This window comes from Somniosus microcephalus, chromosome 14, assembly GCF_052327205.1.
Source record: "Somniosus microcephalus isolate GS21.2 chromosome 14, FLI_Smic_1.0, whole genome shotgun sequence".
NCBI classification, from domain to species: domain Eukaryota; kingdom Metazoa; phylum Chordata; class Chondrichthyes; order Squaliformes; family Somniosidae; genus Somniosus; species Somniosus microcephalus.
In genome coordinates this window covers 22955995-22977675 of record NC_141000.1, presented here as the reverse complement: position 1 = coordinate 22977675, position 21681 = coordinate 22955995, and the positions used below count along the sequence as shown (strand labels likewise).

Below are 21681 nucleotides of genomic sequence, written 5' to 3'. Positions count from 1 at the left end.
TCCACTTCAATTGGAACCCAGTGCTATATACAATTTATGCAAGTTGTTAAGTTTTCTCATTGTTTGTTGTACTTAGCCAATACATCCTCACACTGCTTCATGCAGCAAGAATGCAACTGATCTACATTTTAAGAATAAGGCGGTAAAATTTGGGCTTTTATTGACTAAGATTTTAACAGTAGTACTAACTGACCCAGTTGTAAATATTGCTTTAATTGGTACAGCAGTGAATGACTGGTTATTTTACTGCCATCAAATGACCGATTTAAATACAACTACAATGAATGTTGCATCGCGCTGAAAATAATCAATAGCAAATTGTAAAGCAAACAAAAATATAGAAAAGCAAGTAAGCTCTAATCTCGCACCCTTAACATTAAAAATGTATATACTGTACAGAGTCTGTCTAAAACATGCACTATTTAAAAGATTTATAAAGAATCTCTCACTGGTGATGAAATGTGGAGCAATCACTAGCATCAAATACGTTACATTTTATAGGAGTTCCTTGAACTCGCCATCACCAGTGAGATATTCTAGTCACTCCAAAAGGCTGCAGCTTCTCCTATAGACTCAGTGCTTTAAGTATATTCCAGAACACTGCATACTGCACTCGCTGTGACTGGTCATTTTACACATGTGAATTTCGATTCTAGTGTGGTCAGTAAATATGCCAATCACGCACACAAAGAATAAATCAGTAAAGTCAAAATGACCATATTGATATAAGTGAGATGTAAACTTGAGCTACTTGCTTTTCAGCAGGGGCTGGTTGTCACAAGCCATTCTCCACTGCGGAACCAATCTGCCGCTTAATTTACAGAATTGCAGCTCCTTTGAAACAAAGCTTTCCAACTTGAATTTTCGTTGCCGTTTGTAATTATGCTTAATATGTCCCATTTGGAGAGAAGGTCAGTTATCAAACTACGTACTGTGTAATGGGTCCCTCTTACGGATCAATAAGTCGATGTATGCTATAATGCAGTGTGCAATGTCACCATAATGCAGCTATTTATAGGCGATTAGAAACAGCAGCTGAATGGGACAGTGACTTCTTACCAATGTCATTGGTCTTTTCCAAGGTCTCTCTCTCCGTTGTGCTGAGAAACTGAACAGGAACTCCTAATTCAGACTTTGGATCGCTGTCAGACCTGCCCAAGAAAACACCATTCACATCAGCATTCGTCTCTACATTATGAAAGCACATCTTTTACCACAGACTGTAGTGCTCGAATTTAAGCAGCTAAGCCTTTCTAAAACTGTTTTCAGTGATGAGTAATACAGGTTTTGAATTACACAGTTGTTTGGTTACTATTTTAACAGCGTAGGTCTGAAGGAATACAATTCAATTAGAACACCCATCAAACAAAACCGCCAGTCAGTGAAACTCTCTAAATCTCTGCCCAGCTGTACTAACTTTGCCTGGATTGTCCATATTAAGCGAGTCCAGATCTTGGTCTCCGCTAAGCATATGCTTGACTGCTGGTCACATGCTGGGCATTCTTCCAAAAGTCACCAGCCTGTGTACAGATCACACAAAGAGCAGAAAGCACGTGCGAGTTAGACTGGTGCCAGTTCTCCCAAAATTATATTGTTGCCATTACATCATAAGAAATACTCAGACGTTCCTTTAACTCAGTGTTGTCTAACAGAAATCACTGACTAGCCTAAAATGGTGTGGCTATGGCGACACCATTTTAGCCACATTCACTAATTTAAGTCAAAACGCCTTACACACACTCGCACAATATGGGTAAATGTGCTTCACGTGTATATTTACTTAAACATCTACCACCATTCAGTAACCAAGGATGTAAAGCACTCAACGATCAAAAATCACTCACACTCTGCTTTTCGTCTTACCATTTTACCAACAAACACACAAAAAGGTTAAAGTTCACAAACATACTCTGTGCGAATGAGTTTAGATCACATGTCCAAGAACATTATCTATTACTCACTGTTTATTTACTAATGAGAAATGCAATTAGTCACATCTGGATTCCCAATTAGCCACATGTGGCTGTTGGCTAATGTATTGGACAACAATGAATTAGCTTCACACTCAAAACATGAAGAATTATGAATCAAACTTGAATAAAAAGAAAATTTCCTATAATTAAATTTCAGGACAGTCTTAGATTAATGTATATATAATTTTTGTACATTGCTAAATACAAATTATATGCAATAACTAGCTGGGGAGCCCGGCGTTGCCGGGGCTGTTTTGGGGCAGGCGGTTTAAATCGAGTGCCAGGCTTTGGGGCCCTGTCTGTGTCCCTTTGTGAATCTGGTGCTGGGCAACATTTTAAATCGAGTGGCAGGCTTTAGGGCCCTGTGTGTGTGTCCCTGTATGTCTACCTTTTAAAAGGTTGAAAAATGAAAGTGAAACTACTTATGGCTTTGGGGCCTCCCTTTGTGAATCTGGGGCTGGGCAACATTTTAAATCGAGTGGGAGGCTTAGGGCCCTGTGTGTGTCCCTGTATGTCTACCTTTTAAAAGGTAGAAAAATAAAAGTGAAAGTACTTATAAAACGTTTTTGGTAAATCTTATGTTATTTTTAAAAGAGAAACTAACTTTGAAAGTCGTTTTAGCTGGAAGGTGAAGTCATTTGAGCTGGAAACTGGTAGTCAAACAATGGCTGGCAGCTCCCCGAGATGAAAACGAATAGTCCCGCCCACACACACACCGATTGGCCAACCATCAGGGGACCGTACTGTAGGATTGGTCAATCGTGACGGAACAGGATTGGTGGAACCTTGATGTCAGTCAATCAATGCTAGCAGATAATGAGTTTAATTTTGAAGGTTTTTTGCATAAGGCGCGAACAATTTTCGTCCGACCGAAAAGTAAATACGCTTAAAACCGTCTCTGAAGCGTAAGCTTTCTTTGGAGGTAACGCGCGCGTAGGTACGCCCTGTAACTTTCGAGTGCATACCCGTAACACGCACAGGAAATGACAGACAGATAGACAGACAGAATGACAGAAGTACTGCTTTATATATATAGATAGATAGATATGCTAACTTTATTGTAATAAGCAAAGTCAATAACCACATTTCTAAGTTTCCAAATCATGGGTAATACCACAAGTAACTCTAAGGAAAAAAGGATAGAAGATATATCCCTTAACGTGAAAAAGGCTGGTGTGCCCCATGCTGCTATAGATGGACATGCTCAGAGGTTGGAGTTGGGCGTGTAGAGTAGAAGCTTTTCTACATCGAACTTGTGCTCCTGTCATCCGTTCTTAACTCAAAAGTTGTTGAATTCGAAGTGAAATAGTACAAAAACACTTCCTATGCGGTTATATTAAAATTTTGAGCGAAACAACAACTTTGAATTAACAAGAGTGATAGTGTGCATAACCTGTGACTACTTGAAGCAGATACTGGGTGCAAGTGGAAATAGGGTCCATTTCCCAGTGAGGATGTCCTTCACTTTCATGGGCATGTGAGCACAACAGTCACCCACACCTCCCAGTCCAAAATACACCTGCCCTGTAAAACACCACTAGATTACTATTTAAAGATTAATACTGAGCTCAGACACCCTGCACATAATTATACCTCCTTAGCTCCTTGGCTAGATTAAGCTAATCTACGCTACCTGCTCTCACTGTTTGTGTTGTTCTCTGGACTCCTCGAGTGTGCTGCAGCCTTGCAACACTCCCAGTCATCCATTTTTCTCTATACAGCCTCAGCCACTTTCGCAATCAGTACAACTTACTGATTAAACTGTAGGAAAAATGGAATGATGCATAAGTCATTTGCATAACTTCTCATCAATAAAAGCCCAGTATTTTTAAAAATCATGATTTTTGAGATGTTGTATCATCACATTTAGGCACTGATTGCAAGAGTCAGCGACAGTGAATGGTCTAGTGCATTTTTCACAGTATTAAAAGCCTTTGGATATGTTGGTGCAGCCATGCTGACCCAGCTAGAGACACTTAGCTTGTTTTAATGCAAGCAATATATTGCATGGGTCAGTGACAAAGGCCATACTGTATAAACACAGATTACATGAGGCACAATCTCTGCACTGAGTGATACATTCCAATTGCTGCCTTAGCCCTGTGTATCTTATTTACTCTCATTCTTGGATTTGTCTCCTTTATTTGCTTTCTATATGGCTGTTCAGCGACTACGGCGTGGTTACTGGTGTGACCATCCAACCTAAAGAGCGTATGCTACTTGTTGCAAATTCAGCCAGTATAGACACCTTAGTCTCCTGAAAAAGAAATGCAGAAACCTAGGTATGGCTGGAAAAGCAAAATGCTGTCCAGTCTGTCTAACCTAACCTATTTATGTAGAGAGGTTGGAGATAATGCAATGAACTCTTGTCGCCGAGGTGTCCTTTAGATGGTGCGGGTGTAGGAGACCACACGTAGCATCGCCCATCTGCAAAATCATGACGACTTCATTGTTTGCTAAGAACCTATCAAATTAGATTATACTCCTACTGTATGTAAAGGATGCAGAATATAATTTACCAATCTTTTGGCTGGGGAATGGTACATAACTAACAGAATTAAAGATGGAAATAAATAATGTAAAAATTGAGGATAATAATAAAATAGCCAATGAGACTGTAGATATCTGTATGCCACTGATCGATTACTGCCTTATAATTACTGTCAAATACAATTATTTTTGTATAGGTTTATAGAGAATTCAGGAGGATAGTAAGTGGGTGGCCATCTGGCAGGGTAGGAAGAGGCAGGCAGTGTAGGAATCCTCCAGTAGTGTGGCACTCAAACTGGTTTTCAGTGCTTAATACCAGTGAGGGTGACGACAACTCGGGGAGTATAGTCTAGAGCACATCCACGGCATTCTGGGGCAAATGACTGCACAAGGGAGCACAGCAAGGTGTAGAAATGCAGTGGCCATTGGAGATTCGATAGTCAGGGGTATAGACAGGCGTTTCTGCAACCGCTGACTAGAGTCCCGCATGGTGTGTTGCCTCCCTGGTGCCAGGGTAAAGGACATCACTGAGAGGGGGCAGAACATTTTGAGGGGGGGGGGGGGGGGGGGGAAGAGAAACAGGAACAGCCAGAAGTCACGATCCATGTGGGAACTAATGACATAGGAAAGGGTTGAGGTCCTCCAGTCAGAATTTAGGAGCTCGGGAAGAAATTAAAGAGCAGGGCCTCAAAGGCAGTAATCTCTGGATTACGCCCAGTGCCACGCGCTAGTGAGCACAGGAAGAGTAAGATTAGTCAGGTTAACGCTTGGCTGGAGAAATGGTGCAGGAGGGAGGACTTCAGATTCCTGGGACATTGGGACCAGTTCGCTATTACGCTACTGGGTGTATACTACAGACCACAAAATAGAAGGGGATTGAGGAGCAAATTTGCAGGCAAATTACAGAAAGATGTAAGAACTACAGAGTAGTAACTGTCAAAAGGGAATTGGATAAATTATTGAAGGTGAAAAATTGCAGGGATATGGGGAACGAGCAGTGGAGTGGGACTAACTGAATTGCTGTTCGAAAGAACCGGCGCAGACTCGATGGGCCGAATGGCCTCCTTCTGTGCTGTATCATTCAATGATCCCAATCATGGAACTATGAAGACTCATTAAATGAGAGGTTTTTTTCTTATTTTTTGCTCACAAGCATAAATTAAAAAAAACTGAGAGACCACTAGTTGATCTTCCATGTCATTGCACACGGGAAGTTAAAACCAAATTTGGTCTTCAGGTGAACCACCATTAGAAGGCGGGAGATAATTACACCAGGGTGCACAAACTATATTTTATGCATTATACTTATGATATTACTTAGTCAAGCAGCAAGCTTATTGCAATTTGGGAAGTAGAGTTGTTTGCAGGATAGGAGTTTCTATGCCGCACCGGGCAAAGAACTGGGAAATCCAAGACTGCGGTGCTACAGCACCACCACTGGTGAGAGGGTGTAAATACAGTGTGACCAGATTACATAGGCAATTTGCATATGTGGAAATATAAACTTATAATGGAGAAAAAGTTGAAGCACAAGTGTGAAAAACACAACAGGAAGTGAGGTTTTGTAGACAGGAAGTGTGCACAGATGCATGATTTTTAATAGATTATAGATATCACTTGAAGGAAACTTTAGAGTCAAAAACATTTTTTTTTTTTAAAGTACAGTAATTTGCAATATAAACCATTAGAATCTTTGTATTATGACATTTTCAAGTCATAGAAAATTGGGATAGTTCTGTGTAAACAAAAATCAAAGACAAAGTGCAAACTGCCAACAGATGACAAAACATACCTGGCATGAGCTGCGGGTGCCGCTGGTCTCTCTGGCCTTTTAGGAGGTAATGTATTTGGTCTGTTCAAAGAATTGGTCTTGGGAGGCAAAGGTTTCTTCGGTGGTATTGCAGGTACTGAGGGTTTAGACAGTTCTATAGATTTCTGATCTCTTTCTGACTTTTCTTCTAAAAATAAGCAAACAAACATTAGAGCCTTTTCTTCCTCAACAGTCTCCAAAACAGTTCTGAACAGTTTCCTATTTTATAAAGCATACAAATGGGTAAATGTCTCTTAATAAAACAAACTATACGTATGATCAGAATTATTTCTGCAACCATATCTTGTTCAAGGCAGTTTCCTAAATAAGCTTACAGCTGTCCAAAATGGCATTCACTTACAATGATGATCTGACTGTTAGGCACTGGGAGATAGGCACTGTTGATGCCAAGTCCAGAGATTGAGAAAAATGTCACTGATGCCACATTAAAAACATTTCTGAAATTCTCAGCTGTTTTATTTTCAAACACAAGGCTGGGATTTTGTCCATCCAAAAATGCTGTTTGACAAAAAAGGGGGTAAAGTTATAAACCTCCAGTAACTTACACAAGATGGGCATGGACTAAATTTTGCATGAAAATATTGACTCCCAGTGCTAATGTAACGTGATTGCTTTTGAGTTGCCAATGTGGCGTGCAAAACTGTTTCATCCCCACTCACTACCAGCAGACTGCTCAAACATTGAAGAAATTACTCTGCTCTGGTGGCTATGTTATTTATTAATTAAAAAAAATATGCACACAGCTTCCCAAGTGCTAAGTTCCTGATTTTAACTATGGCCGGGTGAAAAAAACCTGAGGGTGAATCACATGAACATTGCCCCCGAGAAACTAAAAAAATACCACTGTAGTCAGTGCCAAGTGAAGCCGCAGACTACTCCAGCAGAGAGCCCAGACGTACCGATGCATTGCAGTATACGTGGTTACTTTATCATAGAAACATAGAAGATAGGAGCAGGAGTAGGCCATTCGGCCCTTCGAGCCTGCTCCACCATTCAACGAGATCATGGCTGATCATCCAAACCCTAGCACCCGGTCCCTACACCGGCAGCCATCCCACCCAAGCCCTATCCCTGTAACCCCGCGTATTTAATCCCCCCTAACACTAAAGGGCCAATTTTTTATCATGGCCAATCAACCTAACCCGCACATCTTTGGACTGTGGGAGGAAACCGGAGCACCCGGAGGAAACCCACACAAACACAGGGAGAATGTGCAAACTCCACACAGACAGACAGTCACCCGAGGCCGGATTTGAACCCGGGTCCCTGGCGCTGTGAGGCAACAGTGCTAACCACTATGCCACCGTGCTGCCCGTCACTTCTGTGCTACAGAGCAGTCTGTAATACGTCAGATAAAGCAAGCATATCTCTTTCAGATTATCAAGTCTTGCTGCTTTATAATCTTAAAATTAGAGCTAGGCCATTTAGGAGGGAAATCAGAAAGCACTTTTTTTAACACAAAGGGCAGTGGAAATCTAGAACTCACTCTCTAAAAGGCTACTGAGGCTGGGTCAATTAAAATTTTCCACGCTGAGATTGATAGATTTTTGATAGGTACGGGTATTAAGGGATATGGAACCAAGTTGGGTAAATGGAGTTGGGATACAGATCAGCTAAGATCTAACTGAACGGCGGTGAAGACTCAAGGGGCTGAATGGCCTACTCCTGTACCTATGATTAGAGGCTACACAGTGGCACAGAAAATTACAAGCTTTGCTCCAGTTAACAAAGATTAAATGGCTGTTAACACATAGAATCATAGAAATTTACAGCACGGAGGAGGCCATTCGGCCCATCTTGTCCGTGCCGGCCGACAAAGAACTATCCACCCTAATCCCACTTTCCAGCACTTGGTCCATAGCCTTATAGGTTATGGCACTTCAAGTGCATATCCAAGTACTTTTTAAATGTAATGAGGGTCTCTGCTTCTACCACCCGTACAGGCAGCGAGTTCCAGACCCCCACCACCCTCTGGGTGAAAAAGATTCTCCTCAAATCCCCTCTAAACTTCTGACCAATTACTTTAAATCTATGCCCCCTGGTTATTGACCCTTCTGCTAAGGGGAATAGGTCCTTCCTATCCACTCTATCTAGGCCCCTCATAATTTTATACACCTCAATTAGGTCTCCCCTCAGCCTCCTCTGTTCCAAAGAGAACAACCCTAGCCTCTCCAATCTTTCCTCATAGCTAAAGTTCTCCAGTCCAGGCAACATCCTCGTAAATCTCCTCTGCACCCGCTCTAGTGCAATCACATCTTTTCTGTAATGTGGTGACCAGAACTGCACACAGTACTCTAGCTAATAAAGGCAAGTATCCCGTATGCCTTATTAACCACCTTATCTACCTGTCCTGCTACCTTCAGGGATCTGTGGACATGCACTCCAAGGTCCCTCTGTTCCTCTGCACTTATCAGTGTCCTACCATTTATTTTTTATTCCCTTGCCTTGTTAGCCCTCCCCAAATGCATTACCTCGCACTTGTCCGGATTGAATTCCATTTGCCACTGTTCTGCCCACCTGGCCAGTCCATTGATATCTTCCTGCAGTCTGCAGCTTTCTTCTTCATTATCCAACACATGGCCAATTTTTGTATCGTCTGCAAACTTCTTAATCATACCCCCTACATTCAAGTCTAAATCATTGATATATATCACAAAAAGCAAGGGACCTAGTACTGAGCCCTATGGAACCCCACTGGAAACAGCCTTCCAGTCACAAAAACACCCATCAACCATAACCCTTTGCTTCTACCACCCTTTCAGGCAGCGAGTTCCAGACCCCCACCACCCTCTGGGTGAAAAAGATTCTCCTCAAATCCCCTCTAAACTTCCGACCAATTACTTTAAATCTATGCCCCCCTGGTTATAGATATGTGAAGAGAAAAAGATTGGTGAAGTCAAGCGTAGGTCCCTTGCAGTCAGAATCAGGGGAATTTATAATGGGGAACAAAGAAATGGCCGACCAATTAAATACATACTTTGGTTCTGTCTTCACAAAGGAGGACACAAATAACCTCCCAGAGATGTCGGGGAACATAGGGTCTAATGAGAGGGAGGAACTGAATGAAATCAGTATTTGTAGGGAAATGGTGTTAGGGAAATTGACGGGATTGAAGGCCAATAAATCCCCAGGGCCTGATAATCTACATCCTAGGGTACTTAAGGAAGTGGCCCTAGAAATAGTAGATGCATTGCTGGTCATCTTCCAAAATTCTGTAGACTCTGGAATAGTTCCCATGGATTGGAGTGTAGCTAATGTAATCCCACTATTCAAAAAAGGTGGTAGAGAGAAAACGGGGAATTATAGACCAGTAAGCCCGACATCGGTAGTGGGGAAAATGCTAGAGTCCATTATTATAAAAGATGTAATAGCAGAGCACTTGGAAAACAGTGACAGGATCGGACAAGTCAACATGGATTTACAAAAGGTAAATCATGCTCGACTAATCTACTGGAATTTTTTTTGAGGATGTAACTGGTAGAATAGATAAGGGAGAACCAGTGGATGTGGTGTATTTGGACTTTCAGAAGGCTTTCGATAAGGTCCAGCATAAGAGATTAGCGTGCAAAGTTAAAGCACATGGGATTGGGGGTAAGGTACTGACTTGGATAGAGAACTGGTTGGCAGACAGGAAGCAAAGAGTTGGAATAAACGGGTCTTTTTCCGAGTGGCAGGCAGTAACTAGTGAGGTACCGCAGGGATTGGTGCTAGGACCCCAGTTATTCACAATATATATTTTAATGATCTAGGCGAGGGAACTAGATGTAATATCTCCAAGGTTGCAGACGACACAAAGCTGGGTGGGCGTGTGTGCTGTGAGGAGGATGCAGAGAAACTCCAGTATGATTTAGACAGGTTGGGTGATTGGGCAGATGCATGGCAGATGCAGTATAATGTGGATAAATGCAAGGTTATCCACTTTGGTGGCAAAAACAGGAAGGCAGATTATTATCTGAATGGCAATAGATTGGGAAAAGGGGAAGTGCAATGAGATCTGGGTGTCCTTGTGCACCAGTCGCTGAAGGTAAGCATGCAGGTGCAGCAGGCGGCTAAGAAGGCAAATGGTATGTTGGCCTTCATAGCGGGAGGATTCGAGTACAGGAGCAAGGATGTCTTGCTGCAGTTGTACAGGGCCTTGGTGAGACCACACCTTGAGTATTGTGTGCAGTTTTGGTCACCTTATCTGAGGAAGAATGTTCTTGCCATTGAGGGAGTGCAGCAAAGATTCACCAGACGGATACCTGGGATGGCAGGAATGACGTATAGAGAGAGATTGGGTCGATTGGGCTTGAATTCGCTAGAGTTTAGAAGAATGAGAGGGGATCTCATTGAAACTTATAAAATTCTAACAGGACTAGACAGACTAGATGCAGGAAGGATGTTCCCGATGGCGGGGAGTCCAGAATCAGGGGTCACAGTCTAAGGATAAGGGGTAAGCCATTTAGGACTGAGATGAGGAGGAATTTCTTCACCCAGAGAGTGGTGAACCTGTGGAATTCTCTACCACAGAAGGCAGTTGAGGCCAAATATATTCAAGTAGGAGTTAGATATATTTCTTAAGGCTAAAGGGATCAAGGGATATGGGGAGAAAGCAGGGACAGGGCACTGAATTTGGATGATCAGCCATGGTCTCATTAAATGGCAGAACAGGCTCGAGGGGCCAAATGGCCTACTCCTGCTCCTATCTTCTATGCTTCCTACTTCTGAGCCAATTTTGGATCCAACTTGCCACTTTGCCTTGTATCCCATGGGCTTTTACTTTCGTGACCAGTCTGCCATGTGGGACCTTATCAAAAGCCTTGCTTAAATCCATATAAACTACATCAAACACACAACCCTCATCAACCCTCGTTACCTCCTCAAAAAATTCAATCAAGTTAGTCAGTCAGACACGACCTCCCCTTAACAAATCCATGCTGACTGTCTTTGTTTAATCCGTGTCTTTCTAAATGAAGATTTATCCTGTCCCTCAGAATTTTCCCACCACCGAGGTTAGGCTGACTGGCCTGTAATTACTCGGTCTATTCCTTTCTCCCTTTTTAAACAACAGTACCACGTTACCATTCCTCCAGTCCTCTGGCACCACACCTGTAGCCAGAGAGGATTGGAAAATGATGGTCAGAGCCTCTGCTATTTCCTCTCTTACTTCTCTCAACAGTCTGGAATACATTTCATCCGGACCTGGGGACTTATCTACTTTCAAAGACACCCTTCATACTTCCCCTCTCACTATGTTTATTTCATCTAATATTTCAAACTCCTCCTCCCGGATTGCAATGTCTGCATCATCTCTCTCTTTTGTGAACACAGTTGCAAAGTATTCATTAAGAACCATAGCCTCTTTCTTTAGTTATCCTCTTGCTCTTAATGTATTTATAAAATATCTTTGGGTTTTCCTCGATTCTACCGGACGATATTTTTTCATGCTCTCTCTTTGCTTTCCCAATTTCCTTTTTAATTTCACCCCTGCACTTTCTATACTCCTCTAGGTTTTCTATGGTATTGAGCACTCGGTAACTGTCATAAGCCTCCCTTTTTTTCTTTCTCCTACCCTGTATGCCCCTTGACATCCAGGGGGCTCTGGATTTGTTAGTCCCACCCTTTTTCTTTGAGGGAACACGCTTGCGCTGAGCCCTCACTATCTCCTCCTTGAATGCCTCCCACTCTTCTGACACTGATTTACTTTCCAGTCCACTTCAGCTAAATCACATCTCAGCTTAGTAAAATTGGCTTTTCCCCAATTGAGAACTTTTATTCCTGGTCTATCTTTGTCCTTTTCCATAACTACTCTAAATCTAACTGAATTATGATCACTACCCCAAAAATGCTGGTAAGTATTTTGCCTTTTTCAGGTGGCATAAGCTGAACACGGAATTAGTATGCTGGTGTGATGATAAAATGATTTTTTACATCCAGCTACCTGTTCACGATGAACTAGTCTGAGACAGAATCAGAACGTTACAGCACAAAAAAAGTCTATTTGGCCCTTCAAGTCTGTGCCTGTGTTTGCACCACATGAACTATGCAGTCTAATCTAATTTGAATGCTTTCCCACCATATCCTTTAATATTCCTCTTTTTCAAACAACTGTCTCACTGCCTTGTAAAACAATTTATGGACTCTGTTTCCACAACAGTGGTAGGAAAATATTTGGGACAAGATCACTCCATTTTTAAGCTAAACAAAACCATAATCCTCCAACTCTGCTAATGGTTCACTGGGTAAAGGTACCACATGGTTGGTTTTTAATTTATTCTCAGAATGTGGACATCACTGGCAAAGCCAGCGTTTATTGCCCTGAGAAGGTGGTGGTGGGACTTCCTCTTGAACTGCTGGTAACAGTTTGAGTTCCTTGCTTGGCCAATTCAGAGGCAACCACAGTGCTGTGGGACTAGAGTCACATATAGGCCAAAGTTTCCTTCCCTAATGGACATTACTGAACCAGTTAGTTTCACATTTTTTTTAAAATCGTTTATTATTTTCAAATTTTTAAAAAACTGAATTGAATTTCTCAAACTGCGATAGCAGGATTTGAGCTCACGTACTCTGGATTATTTATGTACAGAAATCACTAAAAGCTAGTGGACAGGTACAAGAAATAATTTAAAAGGCTAATGGAATGTTGGCCTTTATCTCAAGGGGCTGGAATACAAAGGTGTGGAAGTAATGCTACCGTTATATAAAGCTCTGGTTAAAATGCATCTGGAGTCATGCGTTCAGTTCAGGGTGCCGCATCTCAGGAAGGATATATTGGCCGAGGAGGGGGTGAAGCACAGATTCACCAGAATGATACCGGAGCTAAAAGGGTTAAATTATGAGGACAGGTTGCATAGACTAGGTTTGTATTCCCTTGAGTATAGAAAATTAAGGAGTTACCTAATTGTGGTGTTTACAAATGATTAAAGGAGGTAGAGAGAGAGAAACTACAGGGAGCTTTCGTTTATCCGGAGGTTAAATGTCCGGAAAGCTCTATCTACCGGCAAAATTCAGGAGTCGGTTCAGATAAATTTTTTTCTTTTCGTTGCTTCTTTTCTCCAGTCCTGGCTCTGCAAGCGTCTCTGTAGCTAAGCAACAGCTTCAGCTAGACGCTTGCAAGTGAGCCGACTGTTTTGAAGCTGTTGGGTTTGTTGCTTCACACGGAGCTCTGAGCTCCGTATGTTTTAACATTAGCGCTGGTTTCTACGGCAGTTTTGATCTAACGGCACCAGCTCGGTGCCGGATACCAGAAAGTTTCCTGTATTTGCTTTGGCCCTGAACAAGGGGTCATACTGTAAAATTAGAACTAGGCCATTCAGGGATGATGTCAGGAAACATTTTTGCACACAAAGGGTAGTGGAAATCTGGAACTCTCTCATAAATCTGTTAAGGCTGGGTCAATTGAAAATTTCCTATGTTCCTAACACTAAGACTTGTGCATCTTCTAAGTCAGTCTTATGCAAGTGCTTCCATTTGTAATTATAAAAAAAAATGTAAACTTCATTTATACAATCGATACCTCGTGGAATCAAGAAAGTAGATTTTCCACTGCTCTGCATTTGGGAAATCAGCAATGCCCAGACACAAGGCAGAAGGATAAGGATAGGAGACCCATTATATCAGCTCTCTGTCCCCACCGCAACCCACCAGGATTTCCTGGGACATACCACAGGATGTGAGGAAAAACTTTTTCACGCAGCGAGTGGCGAGGACCTGGAATTCGCTGCCGACAGAAGTGGTGGAAACTGAGACATTCAATGTTTTCAAGTGGAGACTGGATAGGCACTTGAGGAAAATAAACTTGCAGGGCTACGGGGATAGAGCGGGGGAATGGGACTGACTGGACTGCTCCAGAGAGAGCTGGCACAGACTCGATGGGCCGAATGGCCTCCTTCTGTGCCATTATGCTCTATGTAACTGGGTCTGCGGTACATGCAGGCCCAGTGCAGTTACTGTAATGAGGGAGCTAAGGGCTCCTAGCTCCCTGTCTCAATTTAGTTCCCCCAAACAATGCTCGCTGGGCACCCCAGGGAAGCCTCATACTATTGCCTACCCCTGATACTCACTGACCAGAGGAGCAGCAGAGGCGGGTAGTTATGCATACCTCCTCAGGATTTTCGGATGCAATCAAGGCGCTCTGGCTGCTGATCTCCATCATTGCAAGTGCATTTCCTATGGCTGCGCGAATCACAAAACAATGCTGCGGGCTGTCATGGATACCTTCATCTGCAGCCGGAAGACCCTGATCTCAGTGGCCCAACGTGCAGCTGAAACCTGCTCCTATTCTGCAGCCACAAGACCCAACTGATTGACGGGCCATGTGCCTGGACTTCTCCTGGGCCTGTGCCTAATTTCTCCTGGGCCATGCAAGTGGCCCGGGACAGGAAAAGTATGTGCAGCTACCTCGCCACAGGTGCAGTGCATCACAGGTGTGTTGTACCTGTTGGGCGCCCACTTAGTGTCTAGAGAGGTAAACCGCCCCAAGATGTGACCAGACAGCAGATTTCATACCTTTGTCCTCTATCCTAGTTGGCAGGGAGTCTGGCCTTTCTGGGGGCATCCTTTTTGCTTCATTCTTTTTGTCCACTAGCGAACCATCGAATTTGGGTCCTAGCAAACCAAAACGTGACCGATGTTTTATTACAGAAGTTAGTGTTAAAGAACCTAGAAAATAAACATGCATGCACACACACAGAACAGTGCTTGGCGGCGTGGTACGCTTGCAGATACAGCGCCAGCTTGCTGACCAGATGTCACAATAAACAACAGCCTCTCTTCAGTTCTCTACCAAACCTGTAGGTGAAGCACATCATCAGCGAAGTGCTCTGTTCTGGGAAGGGGATTGCTGGAATTTTCTGCCTTTCCTCATTACAAGTGCCCTTCCCATGGATCCTTCCCATGGATGTTTACATCACAGAGCACTGCTGGATCAGTCCACCAATTGGGCCGAGCTGCTTTGGCATTTGTTTCAATTGGGGAAAAAAATACATATTTTTCCTTTACTAAATGATCGGAGGTTTCATCCAAGTATTAGACCCATTACACCACAAGTTACTGAGGCTATTCTTTTCCACACTGCTCTGCATAATCCACAAAACCAGAGAGACCTCATAAATTCCATCAATCTCAAAGCTGAGTGAGTTTCAAACAGGATCCAAGCAGGAAGTACCACTGCAAGTGAGTGAGTGAAACCGGGTCCTCCTCCTGCAAAGTTTACTATCGTGCTTTCCCTCCTAACTTGCACCACTTAGTTTACTGGCTGCTTTGTTGCAGTTCTTTTCAGGACTTGGGACCAGGATGCTTGCGAGGAGAGAACAGTTTGTGCCTCCCTGTTCTCAGTGCAAGAGCCGTGGGACCAGGTCAATCCCTGTCTGGTCAGGAAGTTAATCATTTCTGATAATTGTAAGGATGAACAAGTGAATCTACATAGCTCTGGGTGACGCTAAATGCTCCTTCAGTTATGTTTTATGCATTCAATACTTCTAAACTGAGTGTTCCCCAACTGGTTTTCCACTGTTGCTTGAATTCAGTACCTATAAAATACTGCTTTCTGACAGTCTTGATGAAAGCACCATATGAGGAAAAAAATGGTGAAAGTTGCCTTCTCCAAATGAACAAAGACCATGAAATTTGAACCAAAATTCGCAAAATTAGCATGATGACAAAAGTACGTATTAATCAAGAAGCCTGAAGTAATAATCCAGAGAATCGGAGTTCAAATTTTAATTCAGTTTAAAAAAAAAACTAGAAATAAAAAACTCAGTTAAAATATCAATGAAAGTAACCACGAAGCTGGTGGACTGTCGAAAAACACGGGGAAAGAAACCTGCCATCCTTGCCCGGTTTGGCCCATATGTCCCACACAAATAGGTTGGACCTGTAACTGCCTTCTGAAGTGACATAGCAAGTAGGCCCACCACCACCTTTTCAGAGCAATTAGGATGCCAGCGACACCCACATCCCTAGACTGAAGGAGAAAGCGTCTTAGTAAAGTCTATCTTCACAGCTTTCAGTTTTATTGTTTGTTCAGTTTAATTTTCTTCTTTCCCGTTTAACCTTTCCATCCTTCAGTCCTTTATTTTTCCTCCAACACACCCCCAACTTTAACAATTAAAATTTTTTTTTCCATTATACCGCTCAGTTTCTCTATTTACCATCCTTGAGGGGTCTATGAGCAAGACTGAGTTTCATGTTGTAGACCCACCAGGAGGTGTACTGATTTGCCAAACTCAATTCACACAGTAAGAAAGGAGAAACTTTCATCCATCAGTCTATGCTGGATTCAAATTCAGATCCCAGAGAGGAAAGATCAGTACGATAGCAAAATACTGCGGATGCTGGAAATCCGAAATAACAACAGAAAATGCTGGAAAAACTCAGCAGGCCAGGCAACATCCGTGGAGAGAGAAAGAGTGTCAACGTTTCAGGTCGAAACCCTTCGTCAGGAAAGATCAGTGTTATCCAACAGAAATCGCAATTATCCACATCTGGACTCCCAATTAGTCACATGTGGTTAGTGGCTAACGTATTAGGCATCGCTGTTCTAAGCCACTAAAAACAGAGTACTTTTAAAAAAAACACATTTCCAATTTTGTTCAGATGTAGATGGAGTAAATATGAACAATAACAGTGAAATAAAAGATTTAGCTTGCTTTTAAAAAGTCTCTTCAGAAAACTTGTTAAAAATGCAACATATTGCTCAAATTCTACTTTAAAATACTTAGCAGCAACGATAGAGAATCACTTGGACAGCTGTTAGAAGCTTAAACGAGCTATGGAAAATAAAATCTCAAAGCACCAAAAATTCAACAGATGCATTTTATAGAAAGAAAGAACTTGCATTTATATAGCACCTTTCATGACCCCCGCACATCACAAAGCACTTTACAGTCAATGAAGTACTTTTGAAGTGTAGTCACTGTTGAATGTAGGGAAACACAGCAGCCAATTTGTGCACAGCAAGGACCCACAAATAACAATGAGATAAATGACCAGATAATCTGTTTTAGTGATCACAGAATCACAGAAACCCCACAGTGCAGATAGAGGCCATTTCGGCCCATCGAGCCTGCACCGACACATATCCCACCTGATCCCCGTAACCCCTACACCAACACATATCCCACCCTATCCCTGTAACCCCACGTATTTAATCCCCTAACACTAAGGGTCAATTTATCATAGCCAATCAACCTAACCCGCACATCTTTGGACTGTGGGAGGAAACCGGAGCACCCGGAGGAAACCCACGCAAACACGGGGAGAATGTGCAAACTCCACACAGTCACCCGAGGCCGGATTCGAACCCGGGTCCCTGGCGCTGTGAGGCAACAGTGCTAACCACTATGCCACCGTGTTGGCCAGAACACTGGGAGAACTCCCCTGTTCTTCTTTGAATAGTGCCATGTGATCATTATGTCCACCTGAAAGAGCAGACGAGGCCTCAGTTTGTAATATGTAGCACCTACTTAATTGTCCATTGAAACAAGAGCTAATGCAATTGAAGCATTTCTGCCGAAACAAAGGCTTCTCTCTTTCGGGTCATGATTGCAACCAGAAACTAGCATTAGAAATTACTATTTCAAAATGTAAGCTGTCACAATCTGAAATCTCACTAGACAACTTCATAATGGTTCAGTGCACTAGTCAGAACAGGAACACCTCTCAGGGGAAAATGACAAACAGCAGGTGGTGTTTACTCAACAATAACAAGTGAAATCAAGTGTTCTGCAATTAATATAAATGGAAAAACTGCAAATGCTGGAAATTTGAAATAAAAACAGAAAATGTTGCAAATGTGCTCCCAGATCTGTAAAGAGAAAAGATGGGACAGGATGTTTTTTGCGCATATGATTCATATCAGAACACATTGAAAGCAGAAGTGGAGTTTGCCTCGTGGGAAGGCGTCCGTGCAAAGGTTTGGAGCCCCTATATTTCACTAGATGATAATTCCAGACATTCATTACTGGCCCTGCTTGGGGCATGGGTTCCACAATCCCGAAAACCGCCCCATATCTGATGAAGGATACATACCCAAAATGTCATAATCTGTCATTTCTCTTTACAAATACTGCCTGACCGGTTGTGTTTTTCCAGCCCTCTCTCAATTGAGCGAGTGACGCTATTGACTGTTGTGCAGTTAGGAGGTGCTGTATTACACCTATCCCTTCACAAAATGCTGAGATTTTCCCCCAAACACCTGCTTTCTCACTGCTGCCCTGGGTCCACACACAAACTGTACACACAGCTATTCTAGAAATGAGTTTACCCGCGATGAGGCTCACGAAAGGAGTGAGTATTGAAAACCGGTGTGAAGGACGCCGAGTCTGCACACAGTCCATTTACAGCTGTTTAACAATTGTTAAAGGAAATAACAAACCAAATAGTAACTGCAAGTATTTCTTGCAACAGAATCAGAATGGTGGTGTTTAGGTTACCCTCACTAACAAGAACAGATCACAAGCCAGGGCAGTGCCAACAGGATTATATCCTTGTGTGATCTCATTGATTACATTTGTACAATCCTCATGCAAAATACCAAATTCAATGAGCAGATGCAGGGATATTTATGCTAACATTTAAATGTCCATGCTTTATTCCAAATTTTTGCTTTTCCTTTTATGAAAACATGATTTGCCATATTTCCAAATGTACATTTTAGAAACAAACAGGTCAATCTTTTATTCTCATTTACCTCAACTTTTGACCTAATTTGCAAATGTTTAACCTCAGAGCAAAAAGGAGTGTGGCTTTGGCAGTATGCATCAACCTGCAGTGGTGTGATGCAAACTCACAACCAGGGATATTTCCCAATCACATTATGGGAAAGCAGCAAGCAGACAGGATTTATTCCCCATACGGTGGGAAAATCAGAGGGGAACTCAAGCCAGTCCACTTTCCAGCAACGAGTTCTTGTGATACTGGTAGAAGCCAAAGAGGGAGGGAGGGAGGAAGGGAGGGAAGGAGGGAAGGGAGATAGTGAGAGGGAGGAAGATGGTGAGAGAAACACACACACGGACAGATAGATAAAGAGAAAATGGGAGAATATAAACATGCGTGAAGCTCCACAAAACCTTCTTCCTCCCACCAGTCCATACAGACTGTCAACAGATGTACTACAGGTACACTATCCCTTATCCGAAAGCCTTGGGACCAGCTGAGTTTCGGTTTTCGGAATTTTTCGGATTTCAGAAGGTATTATTATTATAAGACTGGGAAATTTGTATTTAATATAAATTGTAAAAGTTCAGGCTACCTCTTGCGACTGTTCCGTGTCTCATTCCCCTTCCTGCTTCTCTGGAAAGCCGGATATCGGCTGACTCCTACTAAGCTGGCCCGCAAATCAGGTCGGGGGGAGAAAAGAATATCGGACGGGTCGGGGGGGGGGGGGGGGGGGGGTCAGGGTCGGGAGAAAAGAATATCGGACGGGCCGCTGCAGCTATTGGGCGGGCCGCTATATTGTTGGGTTCACTCTCCTGGTACCTCCTTCACACTGCCCGGCTCAGCCTGCAATCTCCTACCCAGGAGGGAACTCTGTGACCCTCTGCCCTGCTCAGCGTAAGTCGTGCGCCACTTTGGTCATGTCGTGCGCACGACTTACGCTGAACAAAAAAACTTTCGGTTTTTAGAGGTTTTCGGAAGTTCGGATAAAGGATAGTCTACCTGTACAGCACTTTGTACAATTCACAGATAAATTACACTCAGGAGACTCCATACCTGCCTAGGTTCAATCACAACAAACCAGCCCATCATTAGTAACATTGAATGCTCACTAGATGGCACACCATTCAAGTTCAATAAAAGAATTTCCCAGTTTGTGGCAGACATAATCAGGAGCAATTAAATTATAAAATCAACAAATTTATTATATTGTTAGAGCAATGGATACTAACATTACAATACATTTTGTTTATCCAGGACAAACATAATTTTTTTTTAAAAAGCAAAATTTAGCAAATATATTGCGTTAAAAATTTACACACACAATAATTAATACCACATGGGAATATGATGTTGTGGTCTTAAAGGAGATCTGGCTCAAAAAAGGGCAGGATTGGGTATTAAATATTCCTGGATATAAGGTGTGCAGGAAATATAGGGAAGGAAAGAAAGGAGGTGGGGTGGCAGTATTGGTTAAGGAGCATGTTAGTGCTGGAGGGAGAGGATGTCCTGGAGGGGTCAAGGACAGAATCTATTTGGTAAGAGTTAAGAATTAATAGAGGTGCCATTACACTACTATAGACCGCCAACTAGTGGGAAGGGTATAGAGGAGCAAATTTGCAGGGAAATTACAGAGTGGTTCAAGAACTATAGAATAGTGATAATGGGGGACTTCAACTATCCTAATATAGACTGGAATTGTAATAGTGTAAAGGGCAGAGAGGGAGAAGAAATTCTGAAGTGTGTTCAGAAAAACTTTCTTGATCAGTATGTTTCTGGCCCAATGAGGAAGGAGGCATTGCTGAATCTGGTTTTGGGGAATGAGGTGGGACAAGTGGAGCAAGTGTCAGTAGGGGAACATTTAAGGAACGGTGATCATAAGGTTTAGATTAGCTATGAAAAAGGACAGGGAGCAATCTAGAGTAAAAATACTTAATTGGAGGAAGGCCAATTTCAGTGGGTTGAGAATGGATCTGGCCAGGGTAAATTGGAATCAAAGATTGGCAGGCAAAACTGTAATAGAACAATGGGCAACCTTTAAAGAGGAGATAGTTCGGGTACAGTCGAAGTACATTTCCACGAGGGGGAAACATAGGGCAACCAAAGTCAGAGCTCTCTGGATGACCAATGAGATAGTGTAAGATGAAGCAGAAAAAGAGCATGTATGACAGAGTCAGGTCGAGAATAAGGCTGAATATAGAAAGTTCAAAGTGTGGTGACCAGAACTGGACGCAATACTCCAGTTGTGGCCTAACCAGCGCTTTATAAAGGTTCAGCATACTCAATACCTCTATTTATGAAGCCCAAGATCCCATATGCTTTGCTAACCACTCTCTCAATATGTCCCGCCACCTTCAGGGACCTATGCAAATTAACTCCCAGGTCCCTCTGGCCCTGCACACTCTCTAAAACTGTGCCATTAAGTGTATATTGCCTCTCTCTGTTCCTTCTGTCAAAATGCATTACCTCACACTTCTCTGTATTAAATTCCATCTGCCACTTGACTGCCCATTCTGCTAGCCTTTCTATGTCCTGTTGCAGTCGATTGGTATCATCCTCACTGTTTGCCACACCCCCAAGTTTGGGGTCATCGGCAAATTTAGAAATTGTACTCTGTATTCCAATATCCAGGTCATTTATATAAATTTAAAAAAAGCAGTGGCCCCAGCACTGTCTATCCTCCAGTCTGAAAAACAACCATTTACCACAACTCACTGTTTTCTGTCCTTAAGCCGATTCCTCATCCAAGCT

At 42.7% G+C, this 21681-nt stretch overlaps 1 protein-coding gene across 6 annotated transcripts in view; it reads right to left on the bottom strand.

Moving 5' to 3' along the window:
• sh3kbp1 (SH3-domain kinase binding protein 1) overlaps positions 1-21681 on the bottom strand; it is a 295127-nt gene that overhangs the window by 41420 nt on the left and 232026 nt on the right. For 5 of the 6 annotated variants that reach the window (XM_086006346.1, XM_086006347.1, XM_086006348.1 and 2 more), the window contains 3 exons: positions 14782-14880; positions 6256-6421; positions 1060-1151 (listed from right to left, as the gene is read on the bottom strand). In XM_086006346.1, the coding sequence (XP_085862472.1) occupies positions 1060-1151; positions 6256-6421; positions 14782-14880 (357 nt within the window). The remainder of the gene's footprint in view (positions 1-1059; positions 1152-6255; positions 6422-14781; positions 14881-21681) is intronic. The other variant, XM_086006349.1, reaches the window with a different exon arrangement.